This window comes from Oncorhynchus mykiss, chromosome 4 (assembly GCF_013265735.2).
Source record: "Oncorhynchus mykiss isolate Arlee chromosome 4, USDA_OmykA_1.1, whole genome shotgun sequence".
Classification (NCBI taxonomy): domain Eukaryota; kingdom Metazoa; phylum Chordata; class Actinopteri; order Salmoniformes; family Salmonidae; genus Oncorhynchus; species Oncorhynchus mykiss.
This window is the reverse complement of record NC_048568.1, coordinates 38,853,308-38,873,560: the sequence shown is the minus strand read 5'-3', so window position 1 is coordinate 38,873,560 and position 20,253 is coordinate 38,853,308. Positions and strand designations below refer to the sequence as shown.

Here is a 20,253-nt window from a genome sequence, read left to right as displayed (position 1 = left end):
CAGACCTGGGCTCTGACCGTTAACCACAGGTTCTGTCAGACCTGGGCTCTGACCGTTAACCCCAGGTTCTGTCAGACCTGGGCTCTGACCGTTAACCCCAGGTTCTGTCAGACCTGGGCTCTGACCGTTAACCCCAGGTTCTGTCAGACCTGGGCTCTGACCGTTAACCACAGGTTCTGTCAGACCTGGGCTCTGACCGTTAACCCCAGGTTCTGTCAGACCTGGGCTCTGACCGTTAACCACAGGTTCTGTCAGACCTGGGCTCTGACCGTTAACCACAGGTTCTGTCAGACCTGGGCTCTGACCGTTAACCACAGGTTCTGTCAGACCTGGGCTCTGACCGTTAACCACAGGTTCTGTCAGACCTGGGCTCTGACCGTTAACCACAGGTTCTGCCAGACCTGGGCTCTGACCGTTAACCACAGGTTCTGCCAGACCTGGGCTCTGACCGTTAACCACGGGTTCTGTCTGGGCTCTGACCGTTAACCACGGGTTCTGTCTGGGCTCTGACCGTTAACCACAGGTTCTGTCTGGGCTCTGACCGTTAACCACAGGTTCTGTCTGGGCTCTGACCGTTAACCACAGGTTCTGTCTGGGCTCTGACCGTTAACCACAGGTTCTGTCTGGGCTCTGACCGTTAACCACAGGTTCTGTCAGACCTGGGCTCTGACCGTTAACCACAGGTTCTGTCAGACCTGGGCTCTGACCGTTAACCACAGGTTCTGTCAGACCTGGGCTCTGACCGTTAACCACAGGTTCTGTCAGACCTGGGCTCTGACCGTTAACCACAGGTTCTGCCAGACCTGGGCTCTGACCGTTAACCACAGGTTCTGTCTGGGCTCTGACCGTTAACCACGGGTTCTGTCTGGGCTCTGACCGTTAACCACGGGTTCTGTCAGACCTGGGCTCTGACCGTTAACCACAGGTTCTGTCAGACCTGGGCTCTGACCGTTAACCCCAGGTTCTGTCTGGGCTCTGACCGTTAACCCCAGGTTCTGTCTGGGCTCTGACCGTTAACCCCAGGTTCTGTCTGGGCTCTGACCGTTAACCCCAGGTTCTGTCTGGGCTCTGACCGTTAACCCCAGGTTCTGTCTGGGCTCTGACCGTTAACCCCAGGTTCTGTCTGGGCTCTGACCGTTAACCACAGGTTCTGTCAGACCTGGGCTCTGACCGTTAACCCCAGGTTCTGTCTGGGCTCTGACCGTTAACCCCAGGTTCTGTCTGGGCTCTGACCGTTAACCCCAGGTTCTGTCTGGGCTCTGACCGTTAACCCCAGGTTCTGTCTGGGCTCTGACCGTTAACCCCAGGTTCTGTCTGGGCTCTGACCGTTAACCCCAGGTTCTGTCTGGGCTCTGACCGTTAACCCCAGGTTCTGTCTGGGCTCTGACCGTTAACCTAAAAAATAAACAAATATAATGACACTCCAAAAAAGGTCCGGAAATAAGGATGACAAATATAAATTCTATTTGGACACAGTTCTATTAGAACACACCAAAAACTACACATATCTAGGACTAAATATCAGCAACACAGGTAGCTTTCACACGGCTGTGAATGAGCTGAGAGAGCTGAGAGACAAAGCAAGAAGAGCATTCTATGCCATTAAAAGGAATATTAACATAGAAATTCCAATTAGAATCTGGCTCAAAATGTTCCAATCAGTTATAGAACCAATTGCTCTATATGGCAGTGAAGTATGGGGTCCAATCTCTAATAATTAATTAACCAAATGGGACAAACATCCAATTGAAATACTGCATGCAGAGTTTTGCCAGACTGTATTGCAAGTGCAAATAAAAACTCAAAATAACGCACGTAGAGCAGAATTGGGCCAATACCCCCTCCTCATTCAAATAGAGAAAAGAGCCATCACATTTTCCAACCATCTAAAAACAAGTGACCCCAAAACATTCCATCACACAGCTCTACAATGTCAAGAGATGAAACCAGAGAAGAGTCCCCTCAGCCAGCTGGTTCTGAGGCTCAGTTCACCAACCCAAAACATTCCATCACACAGCTCTACAATGTCAAGAGATGAAACAAGAGAAGAGTCCCCTCAGCCAGCTGGTTCTGAGGCTCAGTTCACTAACCCAAAACATTCCATCACACAGCTCTACAATGTCAAGAGATGAAACAAGAGAAGAGTCCCCTCAGCCAGCTGGTTCTGAGGCTCAGTTCACTAACCCAAAACATTCCATCACACAGCTCTACAATGTCAGGAGATGAAACAAGAGAAGAGTCCCCTCAGCCAGCTGGTTCTGAGGCTCAGTTCACTAACCCAAAACATTCCATCACACAGCTCTACAATGTCAAGAGATGAAACAAGAGAAGAGTCCCCTCAGCCAGCTGGTTCTGAGGCTCAGTTTACAAACCCAAACCAACCCCATAGAGCCTCAGGACAGCAGTCAGCCAGCTGGTTCTGAGGCTCAGTTCACTAACCCAAACCAACCCCATAGAGCCTCAGGACAGCACTCAGAAAATCTGGCCCAACCAAATCATCACAAAACAAAAAGAAATCACCTATTGGAAAGACACCACAAACAAGTTAAACTTCAATGCTATTTGTCTCTAAACAGACAGTACATGGTGGCAGACTATCTGACCACTGTGACTGATAGAAAACCGAGGAAAACATTGACTAGGTACAGACTCAGTGAGCACAGTCTGGCTATAGAGACCGGTCGTCACAGACCAACCTGGCTGCCCAGTGAGCACAGTCTGGCTATAGAGACCGGTCGTCACAGACAAACCTGGCTGCCCAGAGAGGACAGTCTGGCTATAGAGACCGGTTGTCACAGACCAACCTGGCTGCCCAGAGAGGACAGTCTGGCTATAGAGACCGGTTGTCACAGACCAACCTGGCTGCCCAGAGAGGACAGTCTGGCTATAGAGACCGGTCGTCACAGACAAACCTGGCTGCCCAGAGAGGACAGTCTGGCTATAGAGACCGGTCGTCACAGACAAACCTGGCTGCCCAGAGAGGACAGTCTGGCTATAGAGACCGGTCGTCACAGACAAACCTGGCTGCCCAGAGAGGAAAGTCTGGCTATAGAGACCGGTCGTCACAGACAAACCTGGCTGCCCAGAGAGGACAGTCTGGCTATAGAGACCGGTCGTCACAGACAAAACTGGCTGCCTAGAGAGGACAGTCTGGCTATAGAGACCGGTCGTCACAGACAAACCTGGCTGCCCAGAGAGGACAGTCTGGCTATAGAGACCGGTCTTCACAGACAAACCTGGCTGCCCAGAGAGGACAGTCTGGCTATAGAGACCGGTCGTCACAGACAAACCTGGCTGCCCAGAGAGGACAGTCTGGCTATAGAGACCGGTCGTCACAGACCAACCTGGCTGCCCAGAGAGGACAGTCTGGCTATAGAGACCGGTCTTCACAGACAAACCTGGCTGCCCAGAGAGGACAGTCTGGCTATAGAGACCGGTCGTCACAGACAAACCTGGCTGCCCAGAGAGGACAGTCTGGCTATAGAGACAGGTCGTCACAGACAAACCTGGCTGCCCAGAGAGGACAGTCTGGCTATAGAGACCAGTCGTCACAGATAAACCTGGCTACCCAGAGAGGACAGTCTGGCTATAGAGACCGGTTGCCACAGACAAACCTGGCTACCCAGAGAGGACAGTCTGGCTATAGAGACCGGTCGTCACAGACAAACCTGGCTGCCCAGAGAGGACAGTCTGGCTATAGAGACCAGTCGTCACAGATAAACCTGGCTACCCAGAGAGGACAGGCTGTGCTCACTCTGCTCCAGGGGAGAGGTAGAGACAGAGCTGCATTTCCTATTACACTGTGACAAATACTCAGCCCTAAGAGAATATTTATTTCCCAAAATTATAATTCAATACAAAGAATATGAACCTATAAAATATTTATTGGGTGAAAAGCCAAAATGTGCAGTTTTGGTAGCCAAATATGTCTTTCATACCAGGTCATGTGTCTTCTCAGTCATGTTGACACTGGTCTACTACCAGGTCATGTGTCTTCTCAGTCATGTTGACACTGGTCTACTACCAGGTCATGTGTCTTCTCAGTCATGTTGACACTGGTCTACTACCATTGCTTTAATGTATTGTTATTCTCATTAATATTGTTGTTGTAGTTGTTGTTAATGGTAATCCCATGTCCACTACTACTATTATTATTGCTGTTGATCCCACCATTTATTTATATATAAAAATATTTATTTTTTATTTTTCTAGATGTATACTTTGACAATGTGAGTAATAATGAAAGGAGAGAGTGAGAGGAAAGAGAGAGAGAGGAAAGAGAGAGAGAGAGAGAGAGAGGAAAGAGAGAAAGAGAAAAGAGAGGAAAGAGAGAGAGAGGAAAGAGAGAGGGGAAAGAGAGAGAGGGGAAAGAGAGAGAGAGAGGAAAGAGGGAGAGAGAGAGGAGAGAGAGAGAGAGGAAAGAGAGAGAGAGAGGAAAGAGAAAGAGAAAAGAGAGAGAGGAAAGAGAGAGAGAGAGGAAAGAAAAAGGAGAGAGAGGAAAGAGAGAGGGAAGAGAGAGGAAAGAGAAAAGAGAGAGGAAAGAGAGAGAGAGAGGGAAGAGAGGAAAGAGAAAAGAGAGAGAGGAAAGAGAGAGAGAGGGAAGAGAGAGGAAAGAGAAAGATAAAATAGAGAGAGGAAAGAGAGAGAGAGGGAAGAGAGAGGAAAGAGAAAGAGAAAATAGAGAGAGAGGGAAGAGAGAGGAAAGAGAAAAGAGAGAGAGGAAAGAGAGAGAGAGGGAAGAGAGAGAGAGAGAGGGAAGAGAGAGGAAAGAGAAGAGAGAGAGAGGAAAGAGAGAGAGAGGGAAGAGAGAGGAAAGAGAAAGAGAAAATAGAGAGAGGGAAGAGAGAGAGAGAGGGAAGAGAGAGGAAAGAGAAAAGAGAGAGAGGAAAGAGAGAGAGAGGGAAGAGAGAGGAAAGAGAAAAGAGAGAGAGGAAAGAGAGAGAGAGGGAAGAGAGAGGAAAGAGAAAAGAGAGAGAGGAAAGAGAGAGAGAGAGGGAAGAGAGAGGAAAGAGAAAGAGAAAATAGAGAGAGGAAAGAGAGAGAGAGAGGGAAGAGAGAGGAAAGAGAAAAGAGAGAGAGGAAAGAGAGAGAGAGGGAAGAGAGAGGAAAGAGAAAAGAGAGAGAGGAAAGAGAGAGAGAGGGAAGAGAGAGGAAAGAGAAAGAGAAAATAGAAAGAGGAAAGAGAGAGAGAGGGAAGAGAGAGGAAAGAGAAAAGAGAGAGAGAGGAAAGAGAGAGGAAAGAGAAAAGAGAGAGAAAGAGGTAAAGAGAGCGAGAAGTCAGATAACTATTCTAATCAATGCAGAAAGCCAGTAAGATGCTTCAGAACAAGTACTGGTGTGTGTGTGTCCATCTACTAACCGCCAGCGTGTATGACAGTGTGTGTGTGTGTGTTGCTAACCATTAGTGCTGATGCAGCGTAGAGGCAGGCGGGACCATGTCCCAGCGGTGGTACAGGTGATGGTGGTGGGTCCATCGGGGGCGTAGCCCGGCTCACAGCCATAGGACAGCAGGGTACCAGGAGGGAAGGAGCCTCGGTTCGCCTCCGTCTGGTTCACCAGCTCCCCATGCTGTACAGCCAGAGGCTGAGGGCATCCTAAAGGAGAGGGGGAGGGGTTACTTTCATATTAGCGGTTTAGATTTGAGAGGCGAGAGGATAAGCGTCTCTGCGGAGGGAAGACCACCGGTGACGAGACATCTCATGGATCGGAAGGATTTATATTTCTGTGCTTTTTTCACAGTCTCAGCGGAAATATGTTGAGACTGCGGCATTCACACCAGAAACAGGGATTAGGTTAGTCTGAACGTCTGCTGTCACCTAAAATGTCTGCGAGGACTCCTTCTCTCCTGGTTAATATCTCTATAGTCTTGGTCGCAACAAAAAGGACTGGTGGCTCACTGAAGAAGAGAGGAAGGGGGACTGAACGGAGTTACAGCACTATAAGCCACTCAAAGACGTGTGTGTGTGTGTGACTGAGACCGAGAGACAAAGAGAGAGAGGTAGAGTTTCCACTTCCCAGCACAGTAAAAGGAAGGGAACATTACTTCTCTGAATGTGTGCCAGTACCTTCCCACTGCGCCGACCACACACACCTGCCCGACCTGCCGACCACACACACCTGCCTACCCCACACACACCTGCCTACCCCACACACACCTGCCTACCCCACACACACCTGCCTAACCCACACACACACGTCGACCCCACACACACCTGTCGACCCCACACACACCTGCCTACCCCACACACACCTGCCTACCCCACACACACACCTGCCGACCACACACACACCTGCCGACCACACACACACCTGCCGACCACACACACCTGCCGACCACACACACACCTGCCGGACCACACACACACCTGCCGGACCACACACACACACCTGCCGACCCCACACACACACACCTGCCGACCCCACACACACCTGCCGACCCCACACACACCTGCCGACCCCACACACACCTGCCGACCCCACACACACCTGCCGACCCCACACACACCTACCTACCCCACACACACCTGCCTACCCCACACACACCTGCCTACCCCACACACACCTGCCGACCCCACACACACCTGCCGACCCCACACACACACCTGCCTACCCCACACACACCTGTCGACCCCACACACACCTGTCGACCCCACACACACCTGCCTACCCCACACACACACCTGCCTACCCCACACACACACCTGCCGACCACACACACACCTGCCGACCACACACACCTGCCGACCACACACACCTGCCTCACTAGAACACGGTGAGAAAAGTGATATTCTACCACCTACCATTCCAACGGTAAACTAGCATCCCAGACACTGACCCTGTTCATCTTCAGGACTAACAACAGCGTGGTCTCAGTGATTTGACGGACTGTATGTGGCAGGATAAGCATTTAGGACATTTACACAGTTTAAATCAGGGAGACGGACATTGTGTCAAGTACAGCCGCAGGCACCTCTTTGAAGTCAATATAGAATATATTGTCTAAACAACATTCCTTCCAGAATGACTATCTTCAGTCGGAGAGAGAGAGAGGGACACTTTTGTTCCCATTCTGTCTGAGGCCGAGCTGTTTAGGTATCTTTCTGCCCTGGCTGGCACAAATAGACGGTGTGTGTGTGTGTGTGTGTGTGTGTGTGTGTTGCTCCGCCATGGTCCATCTTCCTCTCTTAACTCCAGGGGGAGGTGCCTTGCTCAAAGGGCACAGTCTTTTCACCTAGTCGGCTTAGGGATTCGAACCGGTGACCATTCGGTGACTGGCCCAACGTTCTTAAAAACGCTCGGCTACCTGCCGCCTGTCTCCTTCCTCTTGTGACAATTGACTGATTAATCGTCCAATCTTTAAGAGAGTCTTCATAATGTGGTCTTGGTGGATGATTAGCCGATGACCAAATGCCGCAGGCCAGCGGGACACAAACAGCCAGAGGACTGCGTGTCTGTGCTCGACTGCGTGTGAGAGGTCAACAGAGGACAACCAGCACAACAAGAAGCTGCAGCGATAAATCCCATATTAGTTGAAGAAGCCAGGGAAGAAGCCAGGGAAGAAGCCATGGAAGAAGCCAGCCTGGCTTCGATTTGGCAGCTACAGCTTTACTACATAACCTCACACCATCAAATTATTTTCTCACTTAAAACTTGACGTGTTGCCAAGGGGACTGACTGTAACGAATAACAATTCCAGTCTGCCAAACGGGATGATGATGATTTTACTACAGGTAACAAACAACCTTGAGAAGTCACAGGCAGATGATTTTTGAAAAAGCATGTGACACGAGGAGTAGTGTTATCCTTGCTAGTAGAGAACTCTACTATTGTCCTCGTTGCTTTAACAAGGTGTTGAAAGACATACATCTAATAGACATACATCTGCTAGAACGTCACGAGTATGAAACAAACTAGTACATTATCACCACTGGCTGGCTATGATTAATTAAGTCTATTGTCTCTAGTACATCATCAAATCAAATGTATTTATAAAGCCCTTCTTACATCAGCTGATATCTCAAAGTGCTGTACAGAAACTCAGCCTAAAACTCCAAACAGCAAGCAATGCAGGTGTAGAAGCACGGTGGCTAGGAAAAACTCCCTAGAAAGGCCAGAACCTAGGAAGAAACCTAGAGAGGAACCAGGTTATGAGGGGTGGCCAGTCCTCTTCTGGCTGTGCCGGGTGGAGATTATAACAGAACATGGCCAAGATGTTCAAATGTTCATAAATGACCAGCATGGTCCAATAATAATAATCACAGTAGTTGTCGAGGGTGCAACAGGTCAGCACCTCAGGAGTAAATGTCAGTTGGCTTTTCATAGCCGATCATTCAGAGTATCTCTACCGCTCCTGCTGTCTCTAGAGAGTTGAAAACAGCAGGTCTGGGACAGGTAGCACGTCCGGTGAACACTGGCTGGCTATAATTCATTAAGTCTCTAGTACAAGCACATTTAGATAGCCTAATCATTCTAAAAGTCACTGAATAGAGAGAAGAGAAGAGAGTGAGGAAAGACGTGAAAGAGAGGAGAGACGTGAGAGCCCCCGCACCTCTCTCCCCTCCTCCTCTATCCCCCATCCCTCCACCTCCCTCCCACCCTCCATTTCCCTCTCTCCCCACCTCCATCCCTCTCCCACCTCTATCCCTCTGCCTCCCTCTCCCCCATCCCTCCCTCCCCCGCCTCCCCCTCTTCTCCCACAATCACCCCCCACCTCCATCCCTCTCCCATCTCTATCCCCCCCGCCTCCCTCTCCCATCCCCCGCTTCCCTCTCTGCTCCTCCCACTCACCCCCCCACCTCCACCCCTCTCCCCTCTACCCCCCACCTTCTCCATCCCTCCGCTTCCCTCCTCCTCTATACCCCACCTCCCTATAGGTATGAACGTTAGCCTGCTTAGCTGATAATCAGGGTAAATAGTGTAGGTAGGAATGTTAGCCTGCTTAGCTGATAAATCAGGGTAAATAGTGTAGGTAGGAACGTTAGCCTGCTTAGCTGATAATCAGGGTAAATAGTGTAGGTAGGAACGTTAGCCTGCTTAGCTGATAATCAGGGTAAATAGTGTAGGTAGGAACGTTAGCCTGCTTAGCTGATAATCAGGGTAAATAGTGTAGGTAGGAACGTTAGCCTGCTTAGCTGATAATCAGGGTAAATAGTGTAGGTAGGAACGTTAGCCTGCTTAGCTGTTCCATGTTGCTTTAGCTCATTTAAAGCAGTCGCTACATCCATTTTGGACTTAATGATATGTATCCAGTGACTCTTAAAGAATATAACTTATAAATGCCCCGTGAGCTTAGTTCAACTGTCAGAACCCAAAATATAAGCTTGTTTTACTCCAATGTTTGCAAACAATGTCAATGTAAAAACACACACTATAAAGTCTGAAATCATGGTTAAAACTACACCTGTTTAATATAATGGATGGTCAGTCCTTGTATCCATAGCTCTGTCTATCTACGCATTTGAGAGTGGTTTGATTTCTCGAGCCCCATCCCTCAGCCTTTTACTGAAACGGGGCCGGGAGCACACTTTCTTATTGTTTCAACCTCCCCTTTAAGAATCACTCGGTCCATTGTGAGAGTCTAATACCCTAGTGTCTGATGGGACTTCAAAATAAAAGCACACTTTGTTATTGTTTCAACCGCCCCTTTAAGAATCACTCGGTCCATTGTGAGAGTCTAATACCCTAGTGTCTGATGGGACTTCAAAATAAAAGCACACTTTGTTATTGTTTCAACCTCCCCTTTAAGAATCACTCGGTCCATTGTGAGAGTCTAATACCCTAGTGTCTGATGGGACTGTATCATTCATTTAGTGGGTTCCAACGGGTCCTATGGAGAGAGAGAGAGAGAGAGAGAGAGAGAGAGAGAGAGAGAGAGAGAGAGAGAGGCGGGGGAGGGTGTTAAAATCCTCTCTCCACCCATCTGTCACCAATAACAATGAGCTGAAAAAGAGAGAAAGAGAGAGAGAGAGAGAGAAGACCGAGAGAGGAAGGGACTGGGAGGGTCTTAGTCGGCTCTGGTAAATTGAAATTCTAATTATCCTTCATTACAAGCTGCTGGGGGCCAACTCAGATCACATTATTATAGCAATGCAGCTGCTGAGAGGCTACGGCAGGACAATAGACACCCAGAGAGAGAGATGGGGGGGGGGGGGGGGGGGGGTGGAGTGAGAGAGAGATGGGGGGGGGGGGGGGGGGGGGGTGGAGTGAGAGAGAGATGGGGGTGGGATGGAGAGAGAGAAATAGAGAGAAAAATATAGAGAGAGAAATGTAGAGAGAGAGAGAGAGAGAGAGAGAAATGTAGAGAGAGAGAAATAGAGAGAGAGAGAGAGAGAGAGAAATGTAGAGAGAGAGAAATAGAGAGAGAGAGAGAGAGAGAGAAATGTAGAGAGAGAGAAAGAGCGAGAGCGAGAGAGAGAGAGAAAGAAATAGAGAGAGAGGATTAGACTAAAGACTGGGAGGTGGATAACTCCTCTCCCTGGGTTGGTAAATATGTTTTGGTTGCTTTGTTAGTCTTTTGTTGTTGTTAGGTTGGAGTGGGTGGATGGTGTTTTGTTGTGTTCCCATGCCTCCCTTTATCTCTCTCTAATCCAGGGATTTGAGTCAAACCGGCATTATCAGAGCGCTAAACTCATTACACGAGACTGCTGGAAAGGAACAGAAGCTGAGGGGGCTGGCTCTATTGACAGTAGACTAGAGGGGTTGGCTCTATTGACAGTAGACTAGAGGGGTTGGCTCTATTGACAGTAGACTAGAGAGGTTGGCTCTATTGACAGTAGACTAGAGAGGTTGGCTCTATTGACAGTAGACTAGAGAGGTTGGCTCTATTGACAGTAGACTAGAGGGGTTGGCTCTATTGACAGTAGACTAGAGGGGTTGGCTCTATTGACAGTAGACTAGAGGGGTTGGCTCTATTGAAAGTAGACTAGAGAGGTTGGCTCTATTGACAGTAGACTAGAGGGGTTGGCTCTATTGACAGTAGACTAGAGAGGTAGGCTCTATTGACAGTAGACTAGAGGGGTTGGCTCTATTGACAGTAGACTAGAGAGGTTGGCTCTATTGACAGTAGTCTAGAGGGGTTGGCTCTATTGACAGTAGACTAGAGGCTGAGGGGGTTGGCTCTATTGACAGTAGACTAGAGGCTGAGGGGATTGGCTCTATTGACAGTAGACTAGAGGCTGAGGGGGTTGGCTCTATTGACAGTAGACTAGAGGCTGAGGGGGTTGGCTCTATTGACAGTAGACTAGAGGCTGAGGGGGTTGGCTCTATTGACAGTAGACTAGAGGCTGAGGGGGTTGGCTCTATTGACAGTAGACTAGAGGCTGAGGGGGTTGGCTCTATTGACAGTAGACTAGAGGCTGAGGGGGTTGGCTCTATTGACAGTAGACTAGAGGCTGAGGGGGTTGGCTCTATTGACAGTAGACTAGAGGCTGAGGGGGTTGGCTCTATAGACAGTAGACTAGAGGCTGAGGGGGTTGGCTCTATTGACAGTAGACTAGAGGCTGAGGGGATTGGCTCTATAGACAGTAGACTAGAGGCTTAAAAAGATAAGAGGAAGATGAAAGGGTATATAACAAAGTATTGAGATGAACTTTTGTTATTGACCAAATACTTATTTTCCACCATAATTCCTTAAAAATCCTACAATGAGATTTTCTGGAATTTTTTCCCCTCATTTTGTCTGTCACAGTTGAAGTGTACCTATGATGAAAATTACAGGCCTCTCTCATCTTTTTAAGTGGGAGAACTTGCACAATTGGTGGCTGACTAAATATTTTTTTGCCCCACTGTACATGCATCATGATCTGTACGTCATTGTGTCAGTCTGGGGGAAACACTGCATGAAACCTTTCCTCTTCAGTACCTCACATCTCTCTCTCTCCCCTCCTCTCCCTCCCAGGAAGAGATGTGTGATATAGTTTAGACATCTGGTCTCTAATTATTAGTTATCAAACTAATAATTACAGACCCGGGATTAGTTTCAAATGGTTTGTCAAATTATATCAAATGCCACATGAAGTAAAAAATAATTTTAAAAACAATAAAAACAACAACATTTGAACTAGAGACGAGCAGTTTTCTTCGCTGTAAAGCTACAAGCATACCTGTCGCAAAGCTGTTCTTCCCCTCCCAGAGGCTGCGTGACAGAGAACTTGCAAAGCCTACTCAGACAGGCCTGTGCTTCTGGTTCAACCAGGCGAGGAAATGATACAACTTTCCCCTCGCTGCTCCAACGTATAACATGTACAAATGTAACAACTGGAGACTCATCAGGGTCTGCATCCCCGCTCGCCACCACGGCTAAATTCTATTTTAAAAACTGACGGGAGGAATAGATGAGTGAGGGCTGAGTGAGGACTGAGTGAGGACTGAGTGAGGGCTGAGTGAGGGCTGAGTGAGGGCTGAGTGAGGGCTGAGTGAGGGCTGAGTGAGGGCTGAGTGGGGGCTGAGTGGGGGCTGAGTGAGGGCTGAGTGAGGGCTGAGTGAGGGCTGAGTGAGGGCTGAGTGAGGGCTGAGTGAGGGCTGAGTGAGGACTGAGTGAGGGCTGAGTGAGGACTGAGTGAGGACTGAGTGAGGACTGAGTGAGGGCTGAGTGAGGGCTGAGTGGGGGCTGAGTGGGGGCTGAGTGGGGGCTGAGTGAGGGCTGAGTGAGGGCTGAGTGAGGGCTGAGTGGGGGCTGAGTGGGGGCTGAGTGGGGGCTGAGTGGGGGCTGAGTGGGGGCTGAGTGGGGACTGAGTGGGGGCTGAGTGGGGACTGAGTGGGGACTGAGTGAGGACTGAGTGAGGGCTGAGCTACCCTACTAGATTCAGCCGCGGGACATTTTTTTTCTTCTTGAGTGGCTGGTCAGGGGGCCGGGAACATAATTACAACTAATTTTGTTGCCTGCAAACTGACCACAAGAAGCACAAACAGATATAACGTTTGACTAAAACGTACTCATTTCAAACCTCAGACTGCCGTCAGACAGCAGCTGGGGCCTGAGTCATGAGTCTGAAGGGGGTCTGTAGCTGAGAGACAGAGACAGAGACAGGGGGGGAGGGAGGGAAGCGGACAGACAGACAGGGAGGGAGGGAGGGAGGGAGGGAAGCGGACAGACAGGGAGGGAGGGGGGGAGGGAGGGAAGCGGACAGACAGACAGACAGGGAGGGAGGGAAGCGGACAGACAGACAGGGAGGGAGGGAGGGAGGGAGGGAAGCGGACAGACAGGGAGGGAGGGGGGGAGGGAGGGAAGCGGACAGACAGACAGACAGGGAGGGAGGGAAGCGGACAGACAGGGAGGGAGGGGGGGAGGGAGGGAAGCGGACAGACAGACAGACAGGGAGGGAGGGGGGGAGGGAGGGAAGCGGACAGACAGGGAGGGAGGGAAGCGGACAGACAGGGAGGGAGGGGGGGAGGGAGGGAGGGAAGCGGACAGACAGACAGACAGGGAGGGAGGGAAGCGGACAGACAGACAGGGAGGGGGGAGGGAGGGAAGCGGACAGACAGGGAGGGAGGGAGGGAGGGAGGGAAGCGGACAGACAGGGAGGGAGGGAGGGAGGGAAGCGGACAGACAGACAGGGAGGGGGGGAGGGAGGGAAGCGGACAGACAGGGAGGGAGGGGGGGAGGGAGGGAAGCGGACAGACAGGGAGGGAGGGAAGCGGACAGACAGACAGGGAGGGGGGGGAGGGAAGCGGACAGACAGGGAGGGAGGGGGGGAGGGAGGGAAGCGGACAGACAGACAGGGAGGGGGGGAGGGAGGGAAGCGGACAGACAGACAGGGAGGGGGGGGAGGGAGGGAAGCGGACAGACAGACAGGGAGGGGGGGAGGGAGGGAAGCGGACAGACAGGGAGGGGGGGGAGGGAGGGAAGCGGACAGACAGGGAGGGAGGGGGGGAGGGAGGGAAGCGGACAGACAGGGAGGGAGGGAGAGAAGCGGACAGACAGGGAGGGAAGCAGACAGATAGAAGGAGAGCTGGTGGCTTAATATGCTCTAGAAAGGCAGAGAAAGGTATGAAGGGAGAGAGAAAGAGAGCGAGAGATTGAGCAATTGAAAAAGGAACATGCTGTGGGGTGAAAGTCATGCTCCTTACAGACAGGCCGATGTATCCCTAGGGAGAGAGGAGTCAGTGAGGGATTATGGGGGAGAAGGCAGCACGTCTGAGCACACTGATACAGACCAGTCAGTCTGGCTGCCAGACAAGGAAGGGTGGTGTGTGTGTGAAACCTAGTCGGTGTGTGTTACGTTGAGCTCTGTGTGTGTGTGTGTGTGTGTGTGTGTGTTAGGTTGAGCTCTGTGTGTGTTAGGTTGAGCTCTGTGTGTGTTAGGTTGAGCTCTGTCTGTGTGTGTGTGTGTGTGTGTGTGTGTGTGTGTGTGTGTGTGTGTGTGTGTGTGTGTGTGTGTGTGTGTGTGTGTGTACACTAGGGATCTGACTATGGAAAAACAATACAATTTGTTTTCCGTTAAAACTATACTAGAAAAATGACTAAAATTCCAGATGAATTCACAGTGCAGCTGCACTGCTACCAGAGACGGTTTGGGTCTCACCTTACGTCCCCTTTCAGATGTACCTTCACTACAATTACTGTCTCCTCAATTCACCTCCCAGTGGGCATTTCCTTCTCATTTAACTTCTCAAAGTATTACAGGACTTCGCTGCTGTCGCTGGCCTCTCTCTTGACATTTTTACCCAATGTTAACGACGATGACGTAGTGGTGGGAGAGTCAACTGCCAAAATAATTGATCACCTGACTCCTTGCACTTGGCCAAAGCAATTCCTGTAATTCATGAAATGATGATACATTAAGTCTAACAAGTCGCGACACATACTTTAAGAAAGGCTGGGCTAGGATATTCTACACGCAACAGACTTGAACACACACTTGCATCATTAGTGAAGAGAAAGAGCAAGCGAGCTAGCGTGAGGGAGAGAGCGGAGGGCGCAGGCAGAAGGAACCGTGAGCATATGTCTTGGTAATCTGTGTGTATGTGGACGTTAGGGGGTTTAAACGTTAAAAAGAAACTAGGATCCTTAACCGTAAAAAAAAATAAAATAATGTTTGCATGCCTCGCAAATGACCCCCAAATAGCCTAAAGTAAAGCCTCTTCCTCTCTGGTTTAATTTAAATGACAACTTTCCCCAGGCCTTTATAGCATATCGTCTAGTTCGACTTTAAACGCAGAACATAATGTTTTGTGACAACGGCATTGCGATTTAAAATTTGGTGGGAAAATATCGTTTTTCAGTTAGGGATTTTTCTTACAGTTAAGGATCCCAATTTTGTTGAATGTTTAAACATTCCCCCACATACACAAACATAGACACACAATCTTCCTTCCCCTGTTAGTCTAGTCATTGTTTGACCTCCCAACAACAGCTGTTTGTCAGAACCACAGTTGAAAAGGGAACAAGGCTATATAAAGTCATTGAGCTGTAGGATTCTGGGATTGTTCTACGGAAGTAAGAACATGTTCCAGAGAATTCTAATTTCCACTGTCAGCTCTCTCCCGCCCTTCCGTCACACACACACACACACACACACTCCAGCCCTGCTCATCACACACACACACTCCCGCCCTTCCGTCACACACACACACTCCAGCCCTGCTCATCACACACACACACACTCCCGCCCTTCCATCACACACACACACACTCCAGCCCTGCTCATCACACACACACACACACACACACACACAGCTCATCAAACACACACTAGAGGTCTAAGCAGGACGGATTTATTCATCCCGCTGTCGCCTTTCATACCACTGGCTGTCACCTGGTCCCGACCCAACCGCAGTCCTGCCATGTTATTTCAGGTATATATATGTGACACAGCTCACCTGCCAGGCATGGGCCTAGCACTTTTACACCCTATTGGCAATATGCACAAAAACAACCTAAGAACTAGGTTAAATTACTAGAGAATCTCACCGTGGGCCATTATATTAGGCTATCGGTATTCCTGGGCTATATCAGCAGATAGGACACAGCCTACCTTTTAGGAGGACGATTTGAGGACAGAGACAAAAAATAAAAAAATAAAAATTGTATTTGAAATGAAAAAAAGATAACTGCCACGTGATTCGCCGCCCGTGCATAGGCTGCCTACTCGGTTTCATTGAGGCCACACAAATACGAGATCTCACAGGCCCTCCCTTTATAACGCTGAAATGAACAATGCGTTTTAACTAGGAGGCCAGCCACCTGTCTGTACTGCAGTCTATTGTCTCCTTTCACTACAGAAGATCACTGAGCAGGCTGACGCTGAATAGGAGAGACGACTGAACTCTCTATCTACCGAGGTCGATTATGGATGAGAGGTCAAGGGCTTCCCTATAGTCGGGCTGACCCGCTATCTAAAAACACACAGGCACACACACTTCCTAGGAGCAGATGGGCATGGTACGTTTGGGTAGTGGGGAAGAGAAAGAACAGGGAAAGCCCCCCCCCCCACCCGGCCAGCTGGAAGGCAGACATTTCTTACGCTCAGCTCCAAACAAAGAGAGCAGCCTATGTCATACCAGACCCCTCCCCCCAACACAGAGACCAGAGCGTGACAGACCCCTCCCCCCAACACAGAGACCAGAGCGTGACAGACCCCTCCCCCCAGCACAGAGACCAGAGCGTGACAGACCCCTTCACAAATGACACCTCTGCTGTTCAGTTTCAGCTGTTTTGTTCATTACACTGCATGTGTTCTGTTCAAAACACCCACAACTGTCTGTTCGAGAGTTACCAGGCGCCTGTTCGCGAGTTACCGGGCGCCTGTTCACGAGTTACCGGGCGCCTGTTCGAGAGTTACCGGGCGCCTGTTCGAGAGTTACCGGGCGCCTGTTCGAGAGTTACCGGGCGGCTGTTCGAGAGTTACCGGGCGGCTGTTCGAGAGTTACCGGGCGGCTGTTCGAGAGTTACCGGGCGGCTGTTCGAGTGTTACCGGGCGGCTGTTCGAGTGTTACCAGGCGGCTGTTCGAGAGTTACCAGGCGGCTGTTCGAGAGTTACCAGGCGGCTGTTCGAGAGTTACCAGGCGGCTGTTCGAGACTTACCAGGCGGCTGTTCGCGATTTACCAGGCGGCTGTTCGAGTGTTACCAGGCGGCTGTTCGAGTGTTACCAGGCGGCTGTTCGAGTGTTACCAGGCGGCTGTTCGAGAGTTACCAGGCGGCTGTTCGAGAGTTACCAGGCAGCTGAACAGTTCAACAGTTCAACATATCACGTGCTAGATTAATAGGTCAGCTAAGCGAAGCTTAATCATTTATTCGGGTGTTATTCTGAACAGCATGTGAGGCTGTGTAGGGTCGTTTAGTGGCAGTATCTGCCTGGGGGGCCAGAGTAGGTTCTGACGTCTCTGCGTAGGGTCGTTTAGTGGCAGTATCTGCCTGGGGGGCCAGAGTAGGTTCTGACGTCTCTGCGTAGGGTCGTTTAGAGGCAGTATCTGCCTGGGGGGCCAGAGTAGGTTCTGACGTCTCTGCGTAGGGTCGTTTAGTGGCAGTATCTGCCTGGGGGGCCAGAGTAGGTTCTGACGTCCCTGCGTAGGGTTGTTTAGTGGCAGTATCTGCCTGGGGGGCCAGAGTAGGTTCTGACGTCTCTGCGTAGGGTCGTTTAGTGGCAGTATCTGCCTGGGGGGCCAGAGTAGGTTCTGACGTCTCTGCGTAGGGTCGTTTAGAGGCAGTATCTGCCTGGGGGGCCAGAGTAGGTTCTGACGTCTCTGCGTAGGGTCGTTTACTGGCAGTATCTGCCTGGGGGGCCAGAGTAGGTTCTGACGTCTCTGCGTAGGGTTGTTTAGTGGCAGTATCTGTCTGGGGGGGGGGGGCAGGGGAGAATGTCCCTGGGGAGCTCAAAAGGGGTTGACAGTGACACACGATCTGCTATCTACAAGCTGGCCTCACACTGCAACAGTTGGTGTGTGTTTCTGTGTGCGTGTCTGTGTGTGTGTGTGTGTGTTTCTGTGTGCGTGTGTGCGTTGCTGTGTGTGTTTCTGTGTGTGTTTCTGTGTGCGTGTCTGCGTGCGTGTCTGCGTGCGTGTCTGCGTGCGTGTCTGTGTGTGTGTGTCTGTGTGTGTGTGTGTGTCTGTGTGTGTGTCTGCGTGCGTGTCTGCGTGCGTGTTTGCGTGTGTGTGTGTGTGTCTGTGCGTGTCTGTGTGTGTGTGTGTGTGTGTGCGTGTCTGCGTGCGTGTCTGCGTGCGTGTTTGCGTGTGTGTGTGTGTCTGTGTCTGTGTGTCAGTGACAGGTTAACTAACAACACTGCTTCAGTGTGGTTGTAAACAGTGGACCTTAGACCTTCCTCTTTCCTAGCTGTAGAAAGTGAAGAGAGAGAAGTTAAACACACTCTGGAGGGGCTGTGCCTGGAGGGGCTGAGCCTGGAGGGGCTGTGCCTGGAGGGGCTGTGCCTGGAGGGGCTGAGCCTGGAGGGGCTGAGCCTGGAGGGGCTGAGCCTGGAGGGGCTGAGCCTGGATGGGCTGACTAACAGGTCTTTAGGGGGATGCCTTGGAAGGAACATGCAAAACACCACCTGGTTTACAGAACAGAAGACAAAGGCCATTGTTTCCAGCAGGCTTTGTTTACTAGATAGGCTGGTGGTTTCGGGTTAGACAACTTCCTGTATGAGGCTGAGAAAGAGAACAGAAAACTGAACAGACTGAGCCAGAACAACACTGTGGTTTTTATATGATCCCACCTGCCTGCCTCTGTAGTTATCGTGAGAACGACGTTTAGAAGAACACATTCGGGGACCACACACACACACACACACACACACACACACACACACACACACACACACACACACACACACACACAAAATGTCATGTTGACGCAGGATTCTGTTTTTCACACAGAAAAGGAAAGACAAAAATCTGTACTTGCAGATGTAGAATGAGTCTTATTGTAAATTCGTCTCGGCTTTAGTCAGGTTTCGCGCTAAATATCAGGAATAAAAAAAAAGGGCAAATTTTGCCCTTCTCCACTCAGATAACATAACCCTTGTTCTCATCTTGACCAATTAAATTCCACCATTCAGAAACATTTCTCCCATGTTGTTTTTCATCCAGACTAACTTCAAATCAAAACAGTAGTCAAATGGAGCTTGCTGAATTCGTTCTACGATAAACAGTAGTCAAATGGAGCTTGCTGAATTCGTTCTACGATAAACAGTAGAAAATATAATGGCCACGCATAGTTTCTGCACAAAAAATACCTAGCTTTTTCCATGAGCAGCTACACTAATTCACTTCTCGGCCGATGGGGTTGCATAAATGTATTTTGTGTGGAGAAAAACTATAGTTTCTTGCCCTTGAGTACTCGATTGAAGCAACAATAACAACAACAAAAATAACTTTTGACTTTCAATATCACACACAGTTGAAAGTAGAAAAAAAAGCTGATTTGTTGATGTCTGCATTTTGAAAATGCAGATTTCTGAAGGCTAAGGCACGCGCAAACACAAATGTACCGTTTGTAAATGTAGCCCCATGGCTCTCCGCAAATGCTGCCGTCTGCTTTGCTTAATTTAAGGAATTAGTAAAGATTTATACTTTTATTTTTGATACTTAAGTATTATTTAGAACCAAATAATTTCAGACTTTTACTCCAGTTGTATTTTACTGGCTGACTTTCACTTTTACTTGAGTAACTTTCTATTAAGGTATCTATACTTTTACTCAACTATGACAATTGGGTACTTTTCCCACCACTACTTATGGGATATGTGTTTTGTCAGATTCCACAAGGATTCTTCAGTTGTGGACACTACATCCCCACACTCCCTCAAGTCACCTTGATGTAGCACCTGTGTGTGTTTTTATCAGTTTCTTTATAAAAAATATTTAGTTGAACTCCATGACAGTAGCTAAAACAAGGGGCTGTAGCAGCACACAAGTAGACTACAAATGCATGCTGGGGAGAAATTGGAGCGGGCGAGGAGGTCGTGGCCCCAGCATTTAGGAAACTCGCTCTGCACTCTGCACCAATACGCTGACACACACTCCCAGATATCTAGGGCATGGCTGGTCTTGACATTTTCCTCTGCCGTGTGGTCAGGGCCAGGCAGCCATCATGACGTATAACCTAGCATTCACTCTCTAATTATCAAAGTTCCTAGACTTGCCCTAACTTCTCTTTTTCACAATAATCATTTCACAACTGAACTGAAGACAAAACGTCTTATTCAGGAGTTATTCACACAAAGAGAAACCAAAGTGTTTCCAAAACCAACGCCAGCAGCCTGTTCAGTCTGAGATAGCCGCCTGTTCGGTCCGAGACAGCAGCCTGTTCAGTCCGA

General features: G+C 49.7%; 1 protein-coding gene across 2 annotated transcripts in view; it reads right to left on the bottom strand.

Annotated features, from left to right (window-relative positions):
- The window catches only part of LOC118964474 (sushi domain-containing protein 6-like), a 59,990-nt gene that overhangs the window by 12,212 nt on the left and 27,525 nt on the right, over positions 1 to 20,253 (bottom strand). For both annotated transcript variants that reach the window (XR_005051532.1, XM_036976233.1), the window contains exon 3: positions 5,400 to 5,594. Coding sequence is in view for 1 of the 2 variants with exons in the window: in XM_036976233.1 (XP_036832128.1) it covers positions 5,400 to 5,594 (195 nt within the window). In the remaining variant the exon portion in view is untranslated. The remainder of the gene's footprint in view (positions 1 to 5,399; positions 5,595 to 20,253) is intronic.